At 36.4% G+C, this 24,682-nt stretch overlaps 1 protein-coding gene across 8 annotated transcripts in view; it reads left to right on the forward strand.

Annotated features, from left to right (window-relative positions):
* Positions 1-24,682, forward strand: part of CTNNA3 (catenin alpha 3) — a 442,665-nt gene that overhangs the window by 8,555 nt on the left and 409,428 nt on the right. For 5 of the 8 annotated variants that reach the window (XR_005860613.2, XM_015288094.4, XM_040702354.2 and 2 more), the window contains exons 1-4: positions 608-732; positions 7,773-7,879; positions 15,992-16,184; positions 24,321-24,487. Coding sequence is in view for 7 of the 8 variants with exons in the window: in XM_015288094.4 (XP_015143580.2) it covers positions 708-732; positions 7,773-7,879; positions 15,992-16,184; positions 24,321-24,487 (492 nt within the window). In the remaining variant the exon portion in view is untranslated. Of the gene's footprint in view, positions 1-607; positions 733-7,772; positions 7,880-15,991; positions 16,185-24,320; positions 24,488-24,682 lie in introns of those variants that run through there. The other 3 variants (XM_040702351.2, XM_040702353.2, NM_001199536.2) reach the window with 1 other exon arrangement.

Consider the following 24,682-nt stretch of genomic DNA (forward strand, 5'->3'; position numbering starts at 1 on the left):
CAGAACATTCTATTGCACATTCTCAGCAATGCATCATGTCTTAGAAATCTCCGGTGTCCTGTGCACGTGTTTCTTTTTTACAAATTCTCATCCTTCCTACTTTAATATATTTTTTTATCTTCCTTTTTTTCCCCTTTATTTTTCAGAAGGCAATGGGCCTTTGCATTTAATGAAATTGATGGGATAATATGCTTTATGTCAGTGAGGGATAACATAAAACAGAAAGAAAACAAATTTTGTGCCAAATGATTGGGTTAGAGCCTTGTGAATCCTTTTGCTGTCCAGTTCAGAAGCTGGTCTGAGTCATTGGCTTGAGACGGAATCTGGCATACGACCAGAATGTATGGGAAAACAATAGCCTTGCTGAAAATTACAAGTAAGCACCAGAAATATGAGTAATGGCATATTTCATGTCATTTAATTGTTCAAAATCAATTTTAACAGAAGACTTTCAGTCTTTTTTCTTTTTTTTTTAATGTATCTGTGTATCTGTGCAGTTATGTACATGTATATAGCTTTAAGGATGCCCATCCCCCTGCCACCCTTTCCAGCAGCCACTGTGTCCTGTCAGTCATCCTGAAATACACTGGAGAGCTTGTCAGGCAGTCCCTTGCAGATGCCTCAGAAGCCAAATAGTGAGCCAGAGCAGTTGCACTGAAGCTCCCTAACACAAGGATATTACATAGGCAGTTGCTTTAGTGCTGAATATGGACCGTTTGTATTCTAGCATAGGTGAGTGATGTGCTGTTAGCTTTCTACTGACTTAGCAGGAAATGGATTCTAAACTTCTCTAATTTCTGCAGAATATCTTTGGCTCTGCTTTCTAATGCTAACTGGTTGGTCTGTGTCTGCATACAGTTTACTTTCACATGGATCTAAGAAAGTGCAGGTACTGTGTCCAACTGTACTGCAAATGGATACAAACTCTAACTATGTTTCAAGGGTATTTATTTCTTAGTCCATAGCACTCAGTATTTTCAGCTTGGACACATCTGCTGACAGGACAAGTTCTTATTTTAAGTTTGCAGCACTTGTAGAAGAGTGCAGGTGGTTGCTGTACTGGATGTTTGGAGACAGAAGATCTGTATCTGGTGACACATGCTTAACATCATAAGTGTTGTAAGAGTTCCTGGTTTACAATGCTGAAATTGCCTACTGTAAAGGTTAATATAACCAAGTGTGAGGTTAAAGCAGCCTTTTAAGAAAAAATCTTGCAGTCAAGATCTGTACTGTATTTAGAGAGCATGTTATTATGGGAGTAGATACATGTCGAAAGTAAAGAAAAATAACAACAGCAAACAAACAAAAACAAACAAACAAAAACTCCAAAACTGATCTCCTTTTTTCTTTCCTTCATATCTTGAAGAAGGCACTATAATTTCTCTACTTAATTAAGAAGTGAAAATGTCAGAAAAAGGCCCAGAATAATTTTTACTGCCTGCATATTTTTTTTGCTGCCCTTTATACTTGTCTCTATTAAGAACAAACAAACAGAAATTAACCCCCAAAACTTTTTTTTTACTAATATGGTAAATAACACTGTCAGGAGTCTGTTAAGTTAAAGAAGTGGTAGCAGAGTTAAAATAATTTAAAGTTTTTCACTTTTCACTGCATTTGTTTGCAAGTATTTTTTCCTATTTGTCTGCTTAAAAAGAACGTTAGAATTATAATTAAGATAAAACAATTGAAACCCCCCCAAACATCTAGAATCAGTAGCAAAGTCTTTAAATAGCTTATTTATACCTTAGAATGTAATTTAAATTTTCAGAAACAATAAAGCAAAACTTGCCATTGATTTTCAGTTAATGATAATTTATTGACTTGCCCCAAGGCAACAAACTATTGTAGATTTCAGAAACCTGAGCCAGGGCTGGAGCAAAGAATAAAAATACCTGCATTAGACAATACGCTAAGGTTTAAAAACCTAATAACACAGAGAAGATAAATTCTCTGTACATGGAGGTTTCCTGATATTAAAAAATGGAATTGGATTTGTAACACTGTATAAATTTGAGATTGTTTAGTGGGAAGTGATTATAATTACAACTAATTTGCCAAATTTTAGAAAAGATCTAATCATTGTAGGTGATATGTAGTATAGGAAGGTGTGCTGAGAGAAAGGGGGAAGCTCTTGCTTCAAGCAGCAGAGGTATCATTTTTTGATTTTCGAGTGAAATGGCTATTGATGCTCTTCTAGCAGTGGATCGAGTGGAAGCCTCTACAAGCTTAATGCATGGCTATATGTGAAGAAAAAATAACCTAACAATGATCTTGTGAGTTTTTCAGATCTCAGTAGAAGCATGAAGTAGTGTTTTTAGCCAAGTAGAGAGTAGTGGGCAGGTTCTTTGGAGTGATGTAGAGAACTAATGAATTGCAGATAGCAGGAAAAAACATTTTTCCAAGGTTATAGTATGATTTGGTTGGATATAATCCAAGTGAATCTCAAGGAGAGTATCTCGTTCAATTAAATGGGCTTTTTGTTTGGGGCTAAACACAGCAGTGTGATGTTTCTCTGCTCTATGCTTGGAAGTTTGTGGGCTGTATCAACATGCTGACAGGTGGGCAAAGACATGACATATATTCTCTGTGCTAGTGCTGCAGAGTCAACCAGAAATGTTTGTACTACTTGTTTATTATGGAAGACGCACTTGAAAAAGCTGTTAGTTGGGAAAACAGTTCAGTTTTGAAGATAAGAAAAACAGAGACGTGAATGACAGATATTTTTTGACTTTAAATGAAATAGTTGGCACTAGAAGAAAGATCACTTCAACAGATTATATAGGCTCTCCCGCTAATTTCTGCTGTCTTTGATTCAAGCATGTGTGTGGAAGTCAAAATGTTGGTGAGAACCTATGTTCCAGGTTACTGATAACATTTGCTCTATTGGCAAGAGAGTTGCTGGAAGTTTATCATGTAGTGTTACCTATAGACAAGCTGCAGTGTTGATGAACTTCACAGATAGAGAACTTTCTCTGAATTTTCCTTGTTAAACATAAAATGATGCAGGTGATAATTGTTAGCCTTCTGAGACTGCATTTTGTACTAAATCTGTCACTACTGAGGGATAGAAACTTTAAATCACTATGCATTCAGTATTTTTCCAAGTAATTATGTAGTTGAGAACTTGGTTTTACTTCTGTTTTCAGTTCTCATGCATGAAGAACCAATGGATATTTAGAGAAATAATCACTATTGATTAAAAGTATAAAGAAAGCTTGCTTGAATTAATGCAGATTAGATGTGTCTTTGGTCTAAGCTGTATAAAGAAAATCCACTTGGATGGTTCAGATCACCTAGGATGTTTTGTGCATAGTGTAAAAAAATAACAGGGGACTTTGCAGTTTCATGGTGTCTTAAATTGTGGGTTTATGAAGCCCTCTGAATGACTGTTTGACTTTTGATGGTTTCTCTGCTAAACAGCAGATAAAGTATGCATTATTTCTTGCTTTATTGCATTCACACTCTGTTATGACAAATTGATTACAATACTTGACTGATTTTGCAATTTTCTAGTTCTGAAAGTACTAGATAGTGTCTAGAGTATATAATCAGAAACTGTGTAAGACTTTTATCCTTTAGAATAACTTTGTTTTGAAAATTCTGAATTATTTTTAATGCTTCACACTCAAGATACCCTTTCCAAGACTGAATACCATTGAGATATTATGATTAATGACAGAAGCCATCTAATCATTGCAATGTTCGGGTATGTGTAGTACTGTTAACTGCGGATTTATGAAGCTGGACGCGTGCTACAGTTAATGAAGGAGGCACAGCATGAAAATATTACAGAAATGAGGATAGCATTTGTGTAACCCACGTTTTATTCTCTGCAAAGCTTTGTAGTCTTAGAAAGTCATTACTTATTTTCAAAAATCTCATTGGGATTACAACTCAAAGGTACCAAATTTGAGCTTTGAAACAGTGAATCCAGTCCTAGCAGAAGGGAAGTATAAACAGATACCGTTGGGATTAGTTACTTGCTATTTCTTTCCTGAATTTTTCTCTCCTTATAAGTAGTCGGAACTGTGGCTGTGGCCGTAATGACATTAAAGGAATGTTTTAGTCATGAACCAAATTGTGTCCTTATGTCAATGATAATTTCAAGTTGTTCAGCTGTCAGACCAAATCTGGTTCTGTGACTGGATGAGTCTAGGGATGAATCACAGGCCTAATATTAATAAGTAGTAAAACTTCCATATGGCTGCAGCTTCATTGAAATGTTTCAATGGATTTGAAAAAAAATAACTTGGATTAAAACTGGATGCTTCTTAGGTCAGTTAGCTCAATTTAATGTCTTTGTGTGCAGCAGTTTTCTTGCCAGATAAGGTTTCCAGCTACTGGTTTACCTGTTAGCGTTCTGTTACTGAAACACAAGGCTAAGTGTTGTGATGTTTCTAATGGTGCCAGAAACGTAATTCTCCCATGGAAATAAGTAGTTGTGCCCAATTCTTAATGGAGACTTTCCTTCACTGAATGTTTTTTGGAGATAGTGTTCAGCTGTATGATCTAGTTTCATTCTTTGGAACTTTGTAACCTGCACAGGTTTGAGAGGAAAGTGGTTAGTTTTAGATATGTCAGCATTTAAGAAGTATTTTTCTGAATTCGGGTAATTGAAACAGTACTTCTGTGTAACAATTCCAGCACTGATCTCAGAGTGCATACGTACCACGTTGTAGTTTTACCAGTAAGATGCGTGACACCATCATATTTAATGAAAATCATTATGTTTTGACAACAGCAACAACAAAACATCCTTTTTAATTGCAACCTTCTCTTCCCTGGTCACTTCTGTGTGGTTATCTTCTACTTTATAAGGAGATTCTGAAAAAAGGCCATACTAGGCTGTGGAGTGCAAAACAATTGTTTTTTGATTAATAGTCACAATAGAGAACTAGGACTGATTAAACTATCAAACTAAGGGTTAATATTGCATCTGTCTCCAGTAGATTTTTAATTCCAAAATGGTTATCAGTGTGATGAGAAAGGGTTGATTCCTTTTGCTTCTCTGTAGTGAAGTGATTCTTGGTGATATAGTTGCTCCCTTCCAGTTCTCCCTTAAGTCATAGAATCACATAAAGGTTTAGATTGGACCTTAAAGCTCTTCTAGTTCCAGTCTCCTGCCACGGGCAGGGTTGCCACCCAGTAGATCAGGCTACCTAGGCCACAATCCAACTTGACCTGGAATATTCCCAGGTATGGGGCATCCACGATTTCTCTTGGCAAGTTCTAGTGCCGCTCCACCCTCTGAGTAAAGGATTTCTTTTTTTTTTTTTTCATCTTAATCTACCCTCTTTTATCCTGAAAGCATTACTTCTTGTCTTATTACTATACTCGCTGATGAAAAGATCGTGGAGAGGGACTTTCTCTGTCAGTACTTATCCTCTTGATTTATTGACCTACTAAGTACTGCCTTTTTGACAATTGTGTATGTATATTTACTTTTGTTTTCATTCAAAAAATTCAAAGACTCTTGACAGATTGAGGATCAGTGTGTCCTTAAATGGATACTAGTTAGGGATGTGCCCTCTAATGTCAGTTTTGGGTACTGGAGCTGCATGGGAAGGATGAACCATAAGAAGTGGATGGGCTTGCATGTCTTCATTAAGTAGCCTGACCGTGACAAATATACTGAGCTAGATGGACTGTTGATCTGTCTCATTATGATATTTATTATGTTCAGCATGCTTGTAGATACTTTGAATTTGTTGACTTCTGTTGTCTTCTGTCTCATGTGATTTTCCTTGGACTTAAATACTGAAAACACTACTTGAACAAAGTTTGAAAACAAAATTATTTTGCCTTGCCCTAGCCACCACCATCAACTGCTTTGCTTCTGGCTCTGTGAGTAAATAAGTATTTTACAATGAGTGGAAAATAGAGAGCAAGAGATACTGAGTTGTCCTTCTCAAATCACTACTTAATACCTACAGTGAGGTGCTGGGAGTAAGAGACGAGATTTGTACGCCTGCTTGGGGGTTTGACTATATGATTTCCAGAGTTGCCTTCTAACCCTTATGATTCTGTGCTTCTGTAGATAGAACTTTATCATGAGGAAGGACACAGCAGTTTGAGCTAGCAGAAGAGCTGCAGCCTCTTCAACTAGGAGATATCTGAACTTTTGAAGGGCTGAATAACGAGAAAGGGAGTCACTTCCCTTCAAAGAGAGGGATAAGTTACATTGAAGTCTTCTAGAATGATGGGAGCAGTCTACCAGATGATCCGCTGAACAGAAAGAGAACCACTGACACGACTAATTTTTGGTGTCTCAAATCTTATTTTCTTGGCTTTCGTTACAGATGTCTAAGAAATAAATGTGTAAAACATGGTGAAATGTTTTGCATTGGTATTTCAAAAGTTGTCCTTTTAAAAAAAAAAAAAAGTTATATGGAAGGAAAGCTGTAGTTGTCTATTTCATGTCAGGATTGTGCACTTTTATCTGTTGACTTGTAAATAGAATCAAAACTGAAGACTCAGTTCTTTCCATACTCTCTCACTTGATTACATGCAACTGAATCTGCGGAGACATAGGGCTGCAGCTAGTGTAGTTTGTAATGAAGCAATAAATTTAGCTCTTGTATCACCTTTACTGAGATTGGCAAAAACTTAAACTACTTCTAACATTAAGTATTTAATTATCATTCATACTATCATTGCCTGCAAGTGAAATGTGGGTATCTATTATAAGACAAACAACAACTTGTTATAGAAAGCTTAAACCTAGTACACAGTATTAAATCAATGCTAGGTTCACCAGGAGGTTACAATACATCCCTTCAGCCTGCACAATCGAGCTACCTTATTACTTTATTAGACAACATCAATGGTTGCAATAAGTCCTCCTCAAAAACGAACAGATATCCATTACTTTTATGTTTGAAGTCTGTATTGGATAAAAAAGTCTTTGCTGAGTTATGTTTTATGGGAAGCTGAGTTACTGGTAAATTTAATGTCTTTTATTTTGGAGCAATAATTAGTTGCTTTCCTACTGAAACACAGTTTTAATTCTCTGCTGGCGCACACTCATTGCACTGCAGCCTGAACCAGGGCCCAGTGAAAACCCTTAAATTAACATCGGTGGACTTTGGATCAAGCTCCTAATGAATGACTTATTCTCTTTAAAGATCTTTCTTAGCTTTAATTCCGTCTTACTGACTTCAGTTATAGCTTTTCTTGACTTAATCTGTCTTGATACTTAGAAAACATTTGCTACTGCAGGGTGTAAAATAACTAAGTGTTTCGCTTTCTCATGCTGTTAATTATCAGGACTTATAGCAGCATCTATATATACTTCTGTTCTCCAACTGTTTATTATGACCACCCTGCTTTAACACACGAGCAAGCTATAGGTCTTATATACATAACATTGGTGTTCTGTGATGTGTTCAGTAACACAATTTTTCAATAGATGTAATAATAAATACATATTTCTTTAGAAGCTCAATTTTATTGACTACAGAGATCATATTTGAAGGATTTCTAAAAATGCACGAGGATAACTGTATTAAAATACATGGTCAAATGAGAAATCTCCAAGAGAAGACATTTATATTTATCTTAAATCTATTGGTTCACAGTTTATGTGACTATCTTTTCACAATTTAGAAGCAAGGAATCATAAAAATTAATCTTATCCCTTAAAATCCTAATCCTTCTGTGGAATCAAGCCTGTACTCCAGGAAGCAGTTTCTGGACACTGACAGATGGCAATAGGCTCCCATGGCTAATAGTTGCATACTAAATTATTTTTTATCTTTTTGCTTTGTTCCTAGGTGAAATGTCAACCAAAGTACCAAACATTAAACTGAAAATTGATCCTCAGGATCTGCAGATCCAGACCTTTACAGTGGAGAAATTACTGGAACCACTTATAATTCAGGTATTTAAACACTGCAGAAAAAAAGTTAGACATACAGAGAAGTGAATGAGATTGAAGAACTTAGGCTAAGGACACTTGTGAAAAGCATACCCATGACTCTTCTGAAAATGGCTTGGAAGCTGTGCTGGGACCATCTTCTTCCAGCTTTGATAATTCATGAAGTCACTTCTGTTTAGCAAATGCTACACTGTGTGTTGTAGCAACTGTTGCATGTTTCAGCTAGTCTTTCGCATACTATTATCCATGGGTATTTAAATGTGGAATGTGATACAGATTGAGTAAAAATCATGAAAAGTTTCTTATTGTAAATAGTGGATGGAATCTTCAAATCTGTAGTTGAGTTTCTTTACATGCATTCTCAAAACAAACAAACCAAAAGATCCAAAAACCTATTCTGTTTTATTTTGGAAGAGAATCCCTAAGAGCTGTATAATTGCTGAGTATAAACATATCTTAGCACTTTTCCTTCCAACGGAAAGGAAAACTGAGAGATTTTCAGGTTTGTTGATGAAATTTTCATTTTAGGAGCAGTTGTTCTGCATTCTTGAGTTTCATTTCAAGTATTCACCTGTTCAATATGCCGTGCTTAAAGAGAGACTCTTTAACAGACTGTGTGTGTATTTTGTATGGATTAGAAATGTTTTATTTTTTTATCCAGACTTGACACGATTCTGCAAATACTGTGGGTAACTAAGTGTGTTAAAGGACCTCTACGGAAATGGATTATGTGAAAAAGAACATAAAGAACATTGTTAAGTATTCTTTTTCCTCATACCTGGGGATATGTTTACGTGGCAGTCATTGCTCTGGCTGCAGTTTGTGTAGGAACAATGTGCTATGATTTCGTGTTCAGAACTTTTACATGTTTGCTAATATGCAAGTAATACTTCAGCCAAGTTTACAACCTGGAAAACGGTAGGTATAACGGCTTTGAGTTACTTTCTGTGATTGGTTAATATCTTTTCAAACTCACTGAGTAATGCATGTTACAAAAGAATAACTTTTTGTTGAGTAGTATATGTTAATAAACAACCAAAAAAATGTATCTGGGAGAATGGTTAGGTAAACATAGTATAACCGGGATGAAAATCCAGTATTCTGGCCATTATTTTGTTTATAGACAAGCAATAATTGGGAATTTACAGCTTATTTAAAAACAAACAAACACCAAAACAATGCAACAAACAGCTACACGTACAAAAAAGATATATAGTTTTATATTATTTCCATTTTATTCTAACTGCAGATTCTCTATTAAAAAATAAATAAAACTATCTTTTTAATTAAAACCACAACTGCTATTGCTGTACTTGAATAGATATTAAAGGAAAATTAAACATTGTTCCCTCCCACAGGTCATTAATTGGCATATTTTGACTGCATCAGTCCCTTTGACTTATGGTAAATATTTTTCTCCAGGAATGCACTTTTTACTCACTACTCTGATGGTATTCTTCATGCTTTGTTTTGGGAGCCAGTCCTCTGCAGACTTGTTACCTGGGCTTGCCAAGGAGTTGTGACCAGATACAAAGGAACTGTCAGGTTATATCTAAATGGCAGGACGTGATAGGAATGAAGAGAAAAAGAATACAGCAGTGAAAGATGAGGACTAGAGAATGTCAAGTATGTTTGGTGTGATTATGCATTTATATGTATTTGCTTTTTCTTGTCAGATCAGTCATTTCTGCTAAAAGTGCCCTACGTAGACTAAAACCTGAGAAAAGAGGTGTGGATAACATGTTATAACAGATATTATTTGAAAAATTGCTATAAAATCTACTCAAGTGACATAAATTTATCTTTATTGAAGTTATATTTTCCCCCCTTTGAAAATTTCTTTGCTAATTTCCCCCATATAGGATTTTATTTATTTATTGGGTGATTATCTTGGATTTTTTTTTTTTAATTGATCTTCTTTTCCTTCTTTACCTATTTGTTCCTTCTGGAAAATTCTCTTCTTCTGAAAGTTAGCTTTTCTTTTTATCATTATATCAATTTAAGCTTTTATTAACTAAGCTACTTGTTGTTCCTTTTGCCTTCCTTTTATAATATATTTATTTCTGCTTGGTATGATTGATGACATATAAAACCTCAGTAACAGCTCAGTGCTTTGTGGGAAGTTGCCAAAATTGACTGCTGTATAAAATAAGTTTCAGAGTGGTAGGCTTGGATGAGTTTAGTCTGCATTCTGTAGGTCAGCTTGTGCTCAGACAGCTAGAACAGTGGACACTTTTAAAAGAGGTGAAATGTAAATTTTGGCCTGAGTCTTACTGGATCAAAGAAACCCAATAAAACAGACTATCTAATATGTTTTTAAAAAATATTCTGAAATATTGATTAAAAAGCTTGGATGTTAAAAATGGAGACTTCTTAAGCTCAAAGAGACTATGATTTTTGACTTTTTTTTTCCCCTCAACCACCCTTTGTTTTATAATAGAACTGTTTTGTAGTAGAACTCTGAAGGAGAAACTTGCCTTTCAGAAGGCTGAGGAAGCACCAATCAAAAAAAAAGAAAGGTTGAAAAAGCAAAAGCAGAGATTGGAGATGAATATTAATTGAAGGAAGATTAAGATGTTGGTCAGGCAATGAATGGAAAGTGATCTACGATTAGAAAGACATTCATACCAGTTACAGATAATACAGTAGCACTGTGCTCTGGTCTGATTCACTTAGCTGTTGCTTTGAACACAATTGAACTTGATTTTGAGTTATATGTTCTAATGTACTGAATGGTCTTACAGGACTATAGGAGCATTTATCTGTGTGATTCTCTGAAGTCTGTACTGGCCAGTTACGTTAAGACTTTGAATAGTAATTTGTTTAATGGCATCAGTATGAAAGGAAACTTAAAAACAACAAACAGCCCGTGCAGAAGTCATTTTGTAAGTGACATTGCTAGGTTCCCTCTCTCTTCGCTGCAATCTGCAATAGACGATGGTGATCACTTTTGAGACTGAAAATAGCATGGCCCATTGTTTTGCATAAAACCATCTAACTTGGTAACTTCTCCCTTCAAATGAAACAATGTCCCTAAATAATGATGTCTAGGGGATTGCAGGACCACCTTTGTTGTTGCATCTCCCTCTTGGCATCCCAAGCAGTGACCTGACCTAAGGAAGTATGTTAAAATATGGCTGTGCTGGACTCTGCAGAGAGAGGAACTCACATATCTGAGGTTGGCATAACTGTGTTAGTGTGACTAGCATTATACTCCTATACTGTACTCTCATGGGGATGTACTGCTGGTTGCACTGTGTCTTCAGAGTAATGGGAAAAAATTTCTTTAATCCTTCTCAACTCCCTGCCCCCATGCAAACAAACACTAGAAGGGATTGTCCTTGTCCATGGTTTTTATTTTATTGCAGGTGTTTTGGGAAAATTATGTTTGAAAGGAAGGCTTTTAGGTACAATTCCATATCACAGAATCTGTGATTCTATGATCAAGGTATTCTGGTAAATACATCTGACACATTAAAAATGAGTGTTGTAAAAATTGGTACCATTCTGCTGACAGCTGCTCTGTTGGAACTTGGGAACATGGTTAGACAGTCTTTGCATAATTCTGGGCTCTTATCAGAGACGCACTTCGCTGTGGAACAAGTAATGTGAAGCAATCAAATGATCATTAAGTATTTTCATTTGCATAGCCGATTTCTATTGCCATGCTTATGCAGTGTTTACTCACGGAATAGTTAGTGTAATGGAAAAATATCCTCTTCTTCCTCATCCTCAGAGACCAAAGCTTGCTGAATCTCTTGGCTAATTTTAATAAGGATAACAATTTAAGAGTAGGTATAAATTTGCTACTATAGTGTTGTTGTTTAACCCTGCAGGCAGCTCAACACCACACAACTGTTCAATCACTCTTCCCAGGTGGGATGAGGGAGAGAATCCTGAAGGTAAAAGTGAGAGAAATCATGGCTTGAGGTAAAGACTATTTGCTAGGTGATGCAAAAACTGTGTGTGCAAGAGAAGCAAAACAAGGATTCATTCATTCATTCCCATCAACAGGCAGATATTCAGCCACTTTTAAGACAGAAGGGACGCATAGCAATGTCATGTTTTCTTTGGAAGTCAAATCCCAACTCTGAGTGTCCTCCATTTCCTCCTCCTTTACCCCAGTTTTTGTTGGTAGGCATGACACCACATGGTATGGGACATTCCTTTGGCCAGCTGAGGTCAGTTATCCTAACTGCGTCCCCTCTGAGCTCCTTGTGTGCTCTGAAATTGTCTCTGGCAGGGCAGCATGAGAAGCAGAGAAGTCCTTGGCTCTGTGTATGCTCTGCTCTGCAACAACTAATACAGTCAATGTGTTATTACTGCAATTTTCATAGAAAATCCAAAGCATGGCACTGTACGAGCCTCTGTGAAGAAACTTAACTCTATCTCAGCCACGACAAGTAGTGTTAGACATTGTCGCTTTTGATTTTACAGTAATTAATAATTAAGAAAGAAGTGACTGGATGAGATTAGTATCACTTCATTAATTCATGAAGGAAACACTTCATAACTGCTTTTACTCTGTGATCTATGCAAGTCCTGTAAGATGCAGATTAGCCACTTATTTGGAGACCGTGCCTGAAGTTCTGTCTTTTTATTTTTTCATATGCACACACTTAATATATGCTATGTGTGTATACACGTACTTTTCAAATATTTCAAAGAGTTTTTCCTTACCAAGCATCTTTTCTTCCATATATTTGTATTCTTTGCACACATACAGGCAATGGAAATTTTATGGCTGTGAGAGAGAGAGGTAAGTTTTATAGAATACTTACAAATGCAAGTGTGTTTCAGGATTTCTTGTATTATCTTACTGATGAAAAATTAGAAAGTAGTAAGGCTTTTATTTATTCCAATGTCACCCACACTGACAAAACTTTGTTCACACAGAAATGTTTCACTGCTGTTTTTAGTTCTGTATGATGAATTTACTTTATGCACAGTGCAACTGATTAAGCAGTATTTATTTTTACGTGGAACGCTTTGTTATTCCCAAACATCTGAATCAGACAAGGGGTGGTTAGCATTTGAAACAGTGGGGAGGTACTTCTGCCATTATCATTAGATTGCTAAGTTCATATATTGTTTCTTCAAATGTCTAGGGACTGCAGTTACTTAACTAAATGCTTTTTCAACAGTTATTAACTATTTTGTGATTGATGCTTTTAAATTTTTTGTTACAATAATAATAAACAAAATCTTTTGGTACTCTAGGTATGAGAATACTGTTTTCTTTAACTACTGCAACGCTAATAGATTGTCTTTTAAAGACTGGTCTGGTTCTGAATACAGCATTAGAAGAATTAGTGCACAGTGCCCTAAGAATTCAGTATTTGTGAATCATGACAAAAACAAAAAGCAAAGCAATCCCACAAGCCTAATAAATAATGGTAATAACTGACAACAACGGATTTGCCACTGTAATGGCATATGGACTTGAAAATCTCACTTTAAAAACTTTGGTCTTATGGTAATTCTCCTCCCAATCATCTAAAGTACTGTAAAATATGGTTTGATTTCCATTGAATGCTGGGAGATGGCCATGTCATATATGGAAATAAGGATGTATGGCAACGTAAAAATAACTGAAAAGCATTTGGGCATGAGCTAGATTAATGGGGTATGTTTGCCTCTCTTGCTTTTTTTTTTTTTTTCTTGTTTTAAAAGTATTTTGAGCCTTATAATGCTGTCATTTTAACTGGGTATTCTGGCAGTACTGTGCAACCTGTATTGACAGTGGATCAAAAAAGCATGCTATATCTGTTACTGCTTAATTCAGTTCTTTGTGTAGGATCATCATCAAGGTTTTGTATTCCTCACTGGGATTTTGTGTTGGAAAATGAATTAGTTTTTCTGTATTTATTAACTTACTTAAGCCAAGAGGTACTTACCAAATTCTAACTTGTAGTTGACATCAGAAGCTGCCTCTGTTAAGTGGCATTGGTCCCTTTTCCATAGAGATTATACTTCTGATATTTCCTGGTAGTAATGCTGAAGATGAAGTGTCTTGGAATTATGAGTTTTCACCTGCAGTAATGATGATTTTTCTTATTTTTACATTTGTTTCCTTTCTTCTTCCTCAAAAATGTATGATCAAGCAGTACAGATATTTTACGTAAACATGAACTTACATTAAAATTCAGAAAAATAATTAGTTAAGATATCTAACAGACTTCTTAATATTTTTTTTTGGTGACAGCTTCATTTTTAAAGTTGTGTTTGACTTCCTTATCAGTTTATAATCTCTTCAGATTTCTCTTAGAACGTTACTGAAGCGTCATTAAATGCTCTAGAGATAATATTGTAGGATTTTTGTTTTTTGTTTTGTTTTTATAAGATATTTAAATTCCTAGTATGCTCTCTAGGAGCTGGCTGGTGCATACATATTTTCATTTACTTTCCTTTCTGTTTTACCAGACTAACCAAATCCTTTTTAATAATCTGATTCTGTGCTATCTATGTTACTGTCCTCCTTCTGACATCCCATGGCTGTTGGCGTTAAGTGGCTGGTCTTAGTTTTCTGACCCCAAATTCCACGTAAATTACATAAGGGTCAAGAGTTTTTTTTTTTTTTTTCCTATTGATGATGGATGGTCTTTCCAGAGGATGTTTTTTATTTAGTCTAAATGTACTGATTGCTGAAAAGCATGAAAGTGCATGAATTGATGAACACTGGATCTTCTCCCCCTAGACCTGTAAAGAGAGAACTATTCCACAGACCAGCTCAAACCACACTCTGTACTGCAGCCATAAGCTAAACCTGCCTGGTGGTCTAAGAAATTCATACACAGCTCTAACTTTCCTTGCACAGTGTTGTCAGTTTTCTTACTCTGCAAATAAATAGGCTGATTTAATATGTTTGGAATGCTATTTAATAAAATGAAGCAATTCATACTTAGAAAATGTGTTCATTGAGTCCCATAAGTAGATCTGTACTTAATTCTACTCTGTCTACATGTTGGCACTGAATGGAAGTAGAAGGAGGATTTGTGAACTTACTGAAAAGAAAGTATGTCTTGAGATATTTGTGTAACATTTTACTTCAAAAATATTTTAGGAGTGTTCCTGTGTTGCTGACAACTCAAACAATGCCGAAGAGAACAGTCTGCTGCAAAGATTTTGTTGGAATGTGGAGGCTGTGCTCAAATGATGAGGAATGTGGAGTGGGATGCTAAATAAAAATAACTTCTCTATTAAAGTGCATTGTTAAAAATTGTTATTTAGACAAGGCTGCAGTGATCTACATTCTGCTCAAAACTGTGTACAACTTTTATCCTGAAAGGTCCTCAGAATTCTGATGCATTAAGCTCTGGCCACTGCGATCTTTGCAAATAAGATGGGAAAGTACTTTGAAGTGTATTTATACTCAATTTCGATATTTGCTTCTGAGATGACTTGAGAGATTTAAGGGGGATGTGTGGGAAGGCGCAGAGCTGCTGCCTGCTTGGCTGAAGCCTCCTTAAATAGCAGTAGTAATTTTAATATCATGGTGAGGTTTTTATAATAAGCAGTGTTAGCAGTTTATGTCAGGATTAACATGAGAGTGAAATTTCCATTGAGTTTGTTTTGATCTTGCAGAGAGAAGAACATAAAAAATTAGGAACATCGTGTTAAGTCTGTCAAATTTAATAATTTTGCACTTTCTCACTGTGTGGACTGGACTTGCCTGTCTCTCTTTAAAGCAGGGGAAATCCCATGGTTTATTCTCAGCTATGATTTTATTTTGTTAATTTGAAAGCATAATTTAGAATCATAGGATCATAGAATTGCTCTAGTTGGAAGAGACCTTAAAGATCATCGAGTCGAACCACAACCTAACCATGCTACCCTAACTCTAACAGCCCTCTGTTAAATCGTGTCCCTGAGGACCACATCCAAATGGCTTTTAAACACGTTCAGGGATGGTGACTCAACCATCTCCCTGGGGAGCCTCCAGTGCTTAACCCTTTCAGTAAAGGAGTTTTTCCTGATCTCCAACTTAAACTTACCCTGGTGCAACTTGAGACCGTTTTCTCTTGTCCTGTCCCCAGTGAGAAGAGACCAGCCCTACTCTTGATTTGTTATAGAATTTATATTGCTATTCTCTTTTTATTTTTTTTTTAAATGTAGGTTACAACACTAGTGAAATGTCCACAGAATCCTTCTGGTAAGAAAAAGGGACGTTCAAAAAGAGCTCGTATCTTGTTAGCTTCTGTGGAAGAAGCCACTCAGAATCTATTGGACAAAGGGGAAAAAATTGCCAAGGAAGCAGTCGTATTAAAGGAGGAACTTCATGCAGCACTGGCTGATGTTCAAAAAGAAAGTAAGTGTATTATGTAAAAAAGGCACTAAAGGAATTAGCTTACCCATGTAACTTTGGTATGAAAATGAAGCTGAGGTATCCATGAGACATATGTTTTCATGTGCACATGTCTGAAATTTACGTTGTCTGATTGTGTGCTCCCAGATACCACTGGTAAAGAGGTAAAGCATGCAAGCTAGGGCTGTGGAAAAGCACTTATGTCAGGAATAGTACTGCCTTGAAAAATATATGCATGTTTTCTTTTCAATGAAGACAGGATCCCCCAGTTGATTTTTACTGATTATTTAGCACATGTTTAAGTTAATGTACGCTTTGTTTCTTTTCTTGGGAAGAGCTGTTTTCCTGAATTTGAGCTTAAGATCTTTTCAGATAGTAGTAATAATAAAAAAAAGATACACTCCCTCTTTTGTGCAGTGGTAACTATTTTGTTTGTGATACAGTAGGCTTGTTTGGAGTTGCATTTTGAGTCTTTAGTAGAAGAATAACAGAATCTTCAAGCTGCTGTGAGACTCATCCTCTCGTGTCAAGGCAGCTCATCTTCAGCCCAGAGTATTAGTCCCAATCTTTTGGGCTCTTTGTTGCTTTGTTGATTTTTTTCTTTTTTTTTTTTTTTAATTGGACCTCAGATTTCATTTGGTTCATTTGGTAATGCCTCTTCGATCCCTTCTCACTCTCTTGCCCTGTGCCCTGTTAACTAATCAATGTCTGTTTGCTTTACAAATGCAATAATTTCAGGATTTATTCCTATTAGAAAGTGTGACTTTTTTTTTCCTCTCCATGGATAATCAGGACCTAGTTGGCTGAATAAGAAGCTCAGGCTTGAATAATTGCATACTGAATGATAGACATCTGAAACAGGTTCCTTTATAAATAAGTCTTGAAAATTGATTCAGGATTAGATTTCAAAGGAAAAACGGGACAGAAGAGTAATGCTCTTAGTGCCTGGTCATTTGGTAATCATGTCCTCTCCTCAATACTCCATGAATTTTATAAGTGAGTAGCTCTTGATTGTTGCCTAGGTTCGGACTAAGTGGAGCTGATGAATGCCTTTGCACGTAAGTAGCAACAGAGAAAGAGGAATGGTCTGCACCATAAAATTATTATCAGGCCACGCTGTGGAATGAACTTGTAACCACACTTGGTTTCATCACAGTTGAGTAGACTACTGTTGCTTTTTAGCTAAGCTTTGTAGTGCGTATTCTTATGCCATGTGATAATTCGTGCCTGAAGCACTGCATGAGCCATTTGAGCCAGGTCTCTGTATCACCCTGCCCTTAATAAATTAACAGCTTCGGGTTGTTCTTCCTTTTGTGTTTTGTCTTTCTCCATGCGCAGACAGGACAGTTTCTGAGTGCCTGCAGTTGTTCAGAGTAGTCATTACTAGCTATTGATTTCTACTGGATCCAGCAAGGGCTGCATTTCTGAGTCTGATACATGCATATGTCTGAGATAACTTAAGGTACTTTGAGATTAAAGGCATTACAGCCAGCAAATATTGTTATCTGTCATATTGATCAGTTCAGCTTTTTGAAAAATTGTCCATTTTGGATTAGTCTTAAAATGTTAGCCCATCCAGTCCAGGTCGATAACACAAGACAAGAAAAAAAAATGTAGTTTTATATTGATTTTTATACATAGATGATGTAAAAATATTTCACATCTTCAATTTATGTATCGATTCTCATCCAAAACTAGGGATGACTACAAAAATAAATAATACGTAAAGTAGATTATATGCACTGCATACATTTTAAAAGAAAGTTAAATCAATGTTATTACCTGTCATTATGCAATAACAAACTGTGAGCTACAGCCCATCTTCCTCCATGGATTTGCTGAGCCACTCAAGTAAATTTTAAAAAGTTGGTGAAGAATCATACAGTTAATAGCAATTTGTTGATTTTACAGGTATTTTTAGTCCTTTGAAGCTGTATTATTTGAAATTTGTGGTGTACCCCACCACATGTAATTTTGCCTGTTGCTGAAGTTTCATTCTGCTGCTGCTAAATGACTCTTGTTACTTCAAGCTCTTTGAAAAGATCTGGATCATAAATGCTGGTAAACTGTATTTGCATGCGGTCACATGCCATTCATACTATAGCATACAATATTTAATTTTCTCTGCTCGAATTGTTGTGTGGTGACTGGCTGGTATTTTTATTCATTTGCTTTAAAACCAGTTATAAATTTTTGCATGTTGGCTGCAGTTTATATTTAATGTAGACGGGAATTCTGAAACAATCCTCTAGGTAGTTTAACTCAGATATGAAGCAAACTATGAGTCCCAGAGCTTCAGACCAATGTCTAGAAAAAGTTTTCACATTTTTATCATATATCGATGCTTACTGAGCTTCTTAAGTAGGAGACTATGACATTAGAATTAAATGCATAGTACTTAGGAACAGTTATGGCCAGTGTGAAAATGCTGATTCAGTATTCAGTATTGAATGCTGGTAAATATTCAAGGACCGTCTCCTTCGAGCCCAGAAGCAATGCACCCCAAGAAAAAAGAAGGCAGGCAAGAATGCTGGGAGACCTCTGTGGATAAACAAATTGCTCCTGGACTTAATTAAGCCAAAAAGGAAGTCTATAGGGTGTGGAATCAGGAGCTGGTTACCTGGAAGGGCTCCAGAGGCTGCTGATGGACTATGTGCACTGTACAGTAATCCAGTAGCCTCATAGCTGACAGGTTTTCCTGGTAATCTGGTTTGGTCTGCACAAACTTCCACTTTTGTCCCCATTTTTATTCAAAAATAATGCATTAAATCCAAACTTAAGAGTTTAGAATAAGGAATATCTCGCTGCCAGCCTTCATGTATATAGCATAACAATAAACTGCCTTCAATTCAAAATGTGTTATAAATTGTAAAATAACTCACCTTTATACAATGGATTAAAAAACATTCAGCCATAAACACCTCTGACATTGAGTGTCAAACTACAATCAATGCCCCAATTCTCATACTTAATTCTGAGACAAAATAGTGATGTAGTTTATGTGGGAAAACATTATCTTTAAATCCAGAGTTGAACATGTCACTACTTCCTTTTGCTATTATTTATATCAAGGTGTGATGTGAGTGAATCATAGTTTTCAAGCAACTGTGCAGGCCTAGCTAAAATGTTTGGTGTTGGTCATCATTACTTGCTGACCGTATTTGGTCAGAAACAAAACAGTTGCTGCCTATGTTGCTTCCATCTATTGCAGTGTCAATCTTGCATGCATTTAGCTGTCATCGTGTCTTAAGTGTGTTCCTAGATAAACCTTACATCATACATAACCCAGTGAAAGTGTGCTACATGCTGGAATTAAATTTTGAGCCTTCTCTTACCCTCAAAGAATAAATTATTAAGAAAGACAAAAACCGAAAATGATGCTAAACAACAACAACAAAAAAGCCCACTTTGAAATGTTCGTATTTAATGTGTCGAGAGCAAAAGGCAGGGAAAATTGTGGCACGGAAGAAGTGTGACTATTGATGTAGAAAAAAAAAATGGGGAGGGCAAGGTGAGGATATTTACTAAGGAAGGGGGATAGTGCTGATTTGTATTTTTATTCTTCTCCAGAAAATCTCTTAAAAATGAGCTTTGTTTTCTCCTCCTACATTCATGTAGACTTGCATCACATGCATACTCTGCAGCTCATTCTAGGAGGAAGAATTTAGATGTAAAAGCTTGAGGTCACCTGTTTTGCACATCCTTTTCATCAAACCAAGAACAGATCCCATGCAGAAGAGCTTTGGACATATCTATAACTGGCTCATATGTCCCTAAGTGTGAAAAAGGGAATTAAGAGACTGGACGTGAGGCATGTTGGGGGTGTGCGTGGTGGCTCTGATTACACATTAGGAACAGCAGTATGAAATGTGGAAGTAGAACTTCCTGGTATGCTGCAGTCAAATTATTGCAGTACAACAAAATACAAAGGTATCTGAGCTGAGTAACAGACTCTGTGGCAGGAGAAAAATGTCCTGTATCATCTACTCTAAGATACTGTGACAAGCTGACTTACAATGGTATTGTATGTTAAGAACATGCAGGAGATATCTATCTGTCTTGCTTTGACACTGATAATGCCAACTCCAGCTGGCTAACTAAAGCAGATAAAAATGATACTTGTGGTAGAGGAACAGGTGATCATATTAACAATTACTGTTCTTTGATCTTTTGTTTTTAGAAAGCGTAGGCTTGTGTTCAGATGTTAACTGACTCCCAGTCTTCTCTGGTCCTAATTCTGCTTATGTCAGTAGTGGAACTTAAGGCTGCAAATACTAGTGTAATCCAGGGTTTGGAAATATGCAACTGTTGGTATAAAGCACTGTTTTTTTTTCTTGAGTTTGAGACCAGAACTCCTAAACGATGCAATGGCTATCACAGTGCTTGTTAAGAGATTATTACTGAAAGCCTTGCTGATCCACAGGCAACACCAGTCACACAGTTATTTGCTGTTCTGATCATAGTAACCAGAAAATTAATTCCTGTCTTAGATGTAGCTGACAGTAATTAATATTTATGATCCTTGAAGACACGATAATTACCATGTGTGTTACACAGAAAACAAAAGTCTTCAGTAGTGTTGCTTAAACAACAGCAACACAAAAACAGAAACAATAACAAACAAACAAAAACTACCCTACTGTTATTGAACAAAAACAGCAGCCTGAAAGATAACTCTTTAAGACCGGTGTGGGATTACGAAGCAAGCATTATTTTATTATGGTGCTGGATGCATGAGGGAATCACTCCACGTAATCGTGCATGCTTGGCACAAAAAGTCTTCAGATGATAAACATTTTCCTCAATACATATAAAATTGCATAAACATTACTGATCAGTTGCTACAAACTGTTTGGTACAAGTCTGATTGGATTAAGGCCAGTTGGTGTATTTTGTTTGAATATACTTTCCATTGGTAAATCTAGTGGCTGTGTTTAGTTTTTATTCTTCACTTCCCTATCTGTGTGTGCTACCTCAGTTCCTTGTGGTTTACCACCATGATTACTCAAAATGCTGTGAAACGTAGATAGCATTAGACACGTTATGAAGTGTACCACAAGATAAAATGTAGACATGACAAGATGTAAAAATATGCCTTGTGACATATTGGTCCAATCTTTATGCTATCACAACCATGTTTAAGTCACTTCCTGCTTATCTACTTGTTGGCAAACGGAGCATCTAAGAATGCACTTCAATGCTTGGTGTGCTGTCTATCCAAAGGAACACCAGGAGATTTGAAATCCTCTCTCTTTACTGGCTCCAGAGGCTCCCTCTCTCTCTTAGTCAGTGGGTTCCCATTCACAACTGTCTCTTTTGGACTGTAAGTCCATCAGCCTTAAAAGTGAGGTTCAGGGAAGCGAGTGCCTGGACTTTCTTTGCAACATACCTGCAATACAAAAACTGACACAAAAGTCATTCCATGTCAATTTCACACTGCTGCAAATGAAATGAGAAAGGCAGATGTAACAACAAACAAGACAATAAAGTGATTCTTAGATAGGAATAAATAGAAGAAAGAAAATCAATTCAAAGAAATAAGAGAAGAAAGCAATATTCTGACGGTCTGGTCTGAAACACGGAAAAACATTTAGTTGTTGCTTAAGTGGGATCTGGATCACTGTCTGTGGGGAGTGCTCACTAACCGCAGTAATTGGTATTACTGCAAGTATCTGTACAGGCAGCCTACCATCAGCTAGCAAGCAGCCTGGCAGGTCTGTGTACCCTTGTCAGCTGTTTGCCAACAGGCTCATGACTGACTTATTTTTAAAAGTATTTTCAGGGAGTTTTCTTGCTATTTTTAGTGCTAGAGGAAAGTGCATGGGTATCCTTAACTTTTAAAAAAAATTACCCGTGCCTGAGCTGTATTTTCATCTTTCTCTTTGAGCACATTTATTTATTTACTTATGGCAAGAAAACCTACGAAATAGCAATCAATTGACAGCAGCAGCAGTACTTGATCGGCTAATGGTAGTAACACCATTTACTTTGCTATCTCTCTGTGTGTGCTGAAATGTGCTTTGCAGTTATCTGTCTCCCATTAATTATGTATTTAGGATATAGCCTGACTTTACTCCTTCCAATTGCTTCTCACTCCAATGTCTGAAATAGCTGAAATATGATGGATGTGTTCATCTTTCTGCTTCTGTATCTATGCCACTAAATTAGTACTCTGTGTTTCATTGTTTTAGACAAATATAATTAGGGGAGAAATCTGCCTGATGGGATTTACAATAAAATTGATTAAATTGCATCAAACTGTCACGCTTGTCTACGGCGCTTTAAGAGTGTTCTCACATTGTATTGTTGTTGGATATGTCATTTCCTGTTGCTTGTATACTTGTAGCTCCTTTTTTCCTAGACTGCAACTACAGCTGTATTTTGTGGTCACGGTCGCTTGGCCATCGTATATTTGTTCATCCGGTCACCTCAGGAAATGGCCAGCTTGTTCCTTAGGGCTTCATGTTTCAGACCCTTCTGACTTTGCTCGCACAGTCACTGTTTGTCAGTGGAGAATTAGATCCAACATCAATAAAGTTTAATGTGATTGACACCACTCCATTTCAGAGTTGGCTGGAGTAATTGTGCTGTTCAGGTATTGTGTTGCAGTTGTCTCTGTAGCCTAATTCTGACTCACACCTGTGTGGTGGAAAAAGAAAAACAAGTAGAAATGTTTGTGGAATGAATTATAAGCCTGGCCTTATGCCTTATTCTTTAGGAGTCCTATGGGGGCTAAAATACTAGCAGTAACGCACTCTAGGATACCTTTGCTTCCAAGCTGTGAGTAACAAAATTCAGGCAAATTGGCACGTCTTGCAAACAGACTATTATTAAGTTAAATATATAGGATGTTTTAGATGATTGTTTTTTCAGTTTCAACTTTTACTCTCTTTATCCTGAAACAAAATAACGTCTTAGGGACCTCTTCAGCATATAAAAAAATGTTGAGGTGCTTTCAAACAGGGAAGAAGAGAAGCAGGAAAAAAAACCTAACCAGACAACCCAGTGCTGAGATCTGCATTTTCCAGATATGAGACCCTTGACAGATTCATGCTAACAATATCTAAAATGTGTTTGGTTTTTCTTCTCAATGCAAGTGTTGTGGTAAGGAGCCTGGATCCAACTTAATGAGAGCAGCTGCCTAAGGCAGTCAACAGGAATATGTCTGAAGAGTATTTCTAAGTATTTCTTAAATATTCACTTTATTGTGCTGCTCTGTGGCTTCTCACTTCATTTGGCATGCTAAGCAATCATTTGGGTATTCAGTAAGAGCTGGATATTGATGGCTAGAAGCTGGCTAGAAAGTCTATGTTGTTCTACGCTTATTGAAAGACTTGGATGTTGGGACAGCAGAAGATGGGGCTTGTGTGCGTAGACTTAATTTAATAAGTTTATTGCTACTTACTAGTAATGGTTTTTATTTTTAAAGTGCATATAATTGGGTAAATACTCAGTTTGAAGGAGAGAACGAGGTGGTATTGGGGAATTTTGGTACTTATGATGCTATTAGAACAGTTTAAAGCCAAGATCTTTGGATGACTGGGATTATTTTCAAAGACTGAATGCTGACAGGAATACGATGTGCATTTAAAACTCGTTTTCAAAATTTGATTCTGGAAAGCAGTATTTATTATCTATTGGCATAGTTGTTAGCTTATTTACATAGATTTTATTTATGTTAGATGTTTGTGTGTGTAAGATTCTCATTCTATTAATTTTTATTCCTAATGAGAAAAGCAATCTTTGATTCTCTTGTGTGTCCATGAATTACTTAACGGTAAGTACAAGATAATATAAAAAGCAGTGCCTAGAAAAGTTTCAGTTAGAGCCTTTGGTTTTCTTGTGTACCATGTACACAACAGTGTACAATACAGTACAATACAGTGTACACTGATTGTATGATTGCCAAAGGAACTGGTTAAGAGTTAAATGATTCGTAACAGAAAAGAAATAGCATTCAAAATGCATAATATTCTGCATCATATACAGTAACAGGTCTCTATTCTAAAGCATTAGGGCAAGAAAAACACACTAGATTTTTTGGTAATACCTGTGACTTGACAGATGACAGAACAAATTTTAACTCTTTCTTCTTGAGTGTTGCAATATAGCCTAAATCAATTTGTCTTCATTTTCCAGGTCAAGCTTTGAAGATATCAGCAGAGGCTTTTACCGGTGATCCTTGCTATTTGCCTAAGAGGCAGGCAGTTGTCCAAACAGCACGATCCCTTCTTACAGCTGTCACACGACTTCTTATTCTGGCAGATATGGTTGATGTGGCATACTTACTGGAACATTTAACTGTGGTAAGTATAATTTGACTTAACTCAGACTCCCTTTGGCCAGAAAAGTGGGCTGTTGTTGTTATGTACACGTAACGCCGTGGTATCTAGTGAACGTGTTGATTTGTAGGAAATAAAAAAGAAAAAAAAAAAAGTGCCCTAACTCTAACTTAGCAGATTTGATCTGGAGAAGCAGATAGTTATCCATAAAATTGTATT

The sequence above is a fragment of the Gallus gallus genome, chromosome 6 (genome assembly GCF_016699485.2).
Source record: "Gallus gallus isolate bGalGal1 chromosome 6, bGalGal1.mat.broiler.GRCg7b, whole genome shotgun sequence".
In the NCBI taxonomy this organism is placed as follows: domain Eukaryota; kingdom Metazoa; phylum Chordata; class Aves; order Galliformes; family Phasianidae; genus Gallus; species Gallus gallus.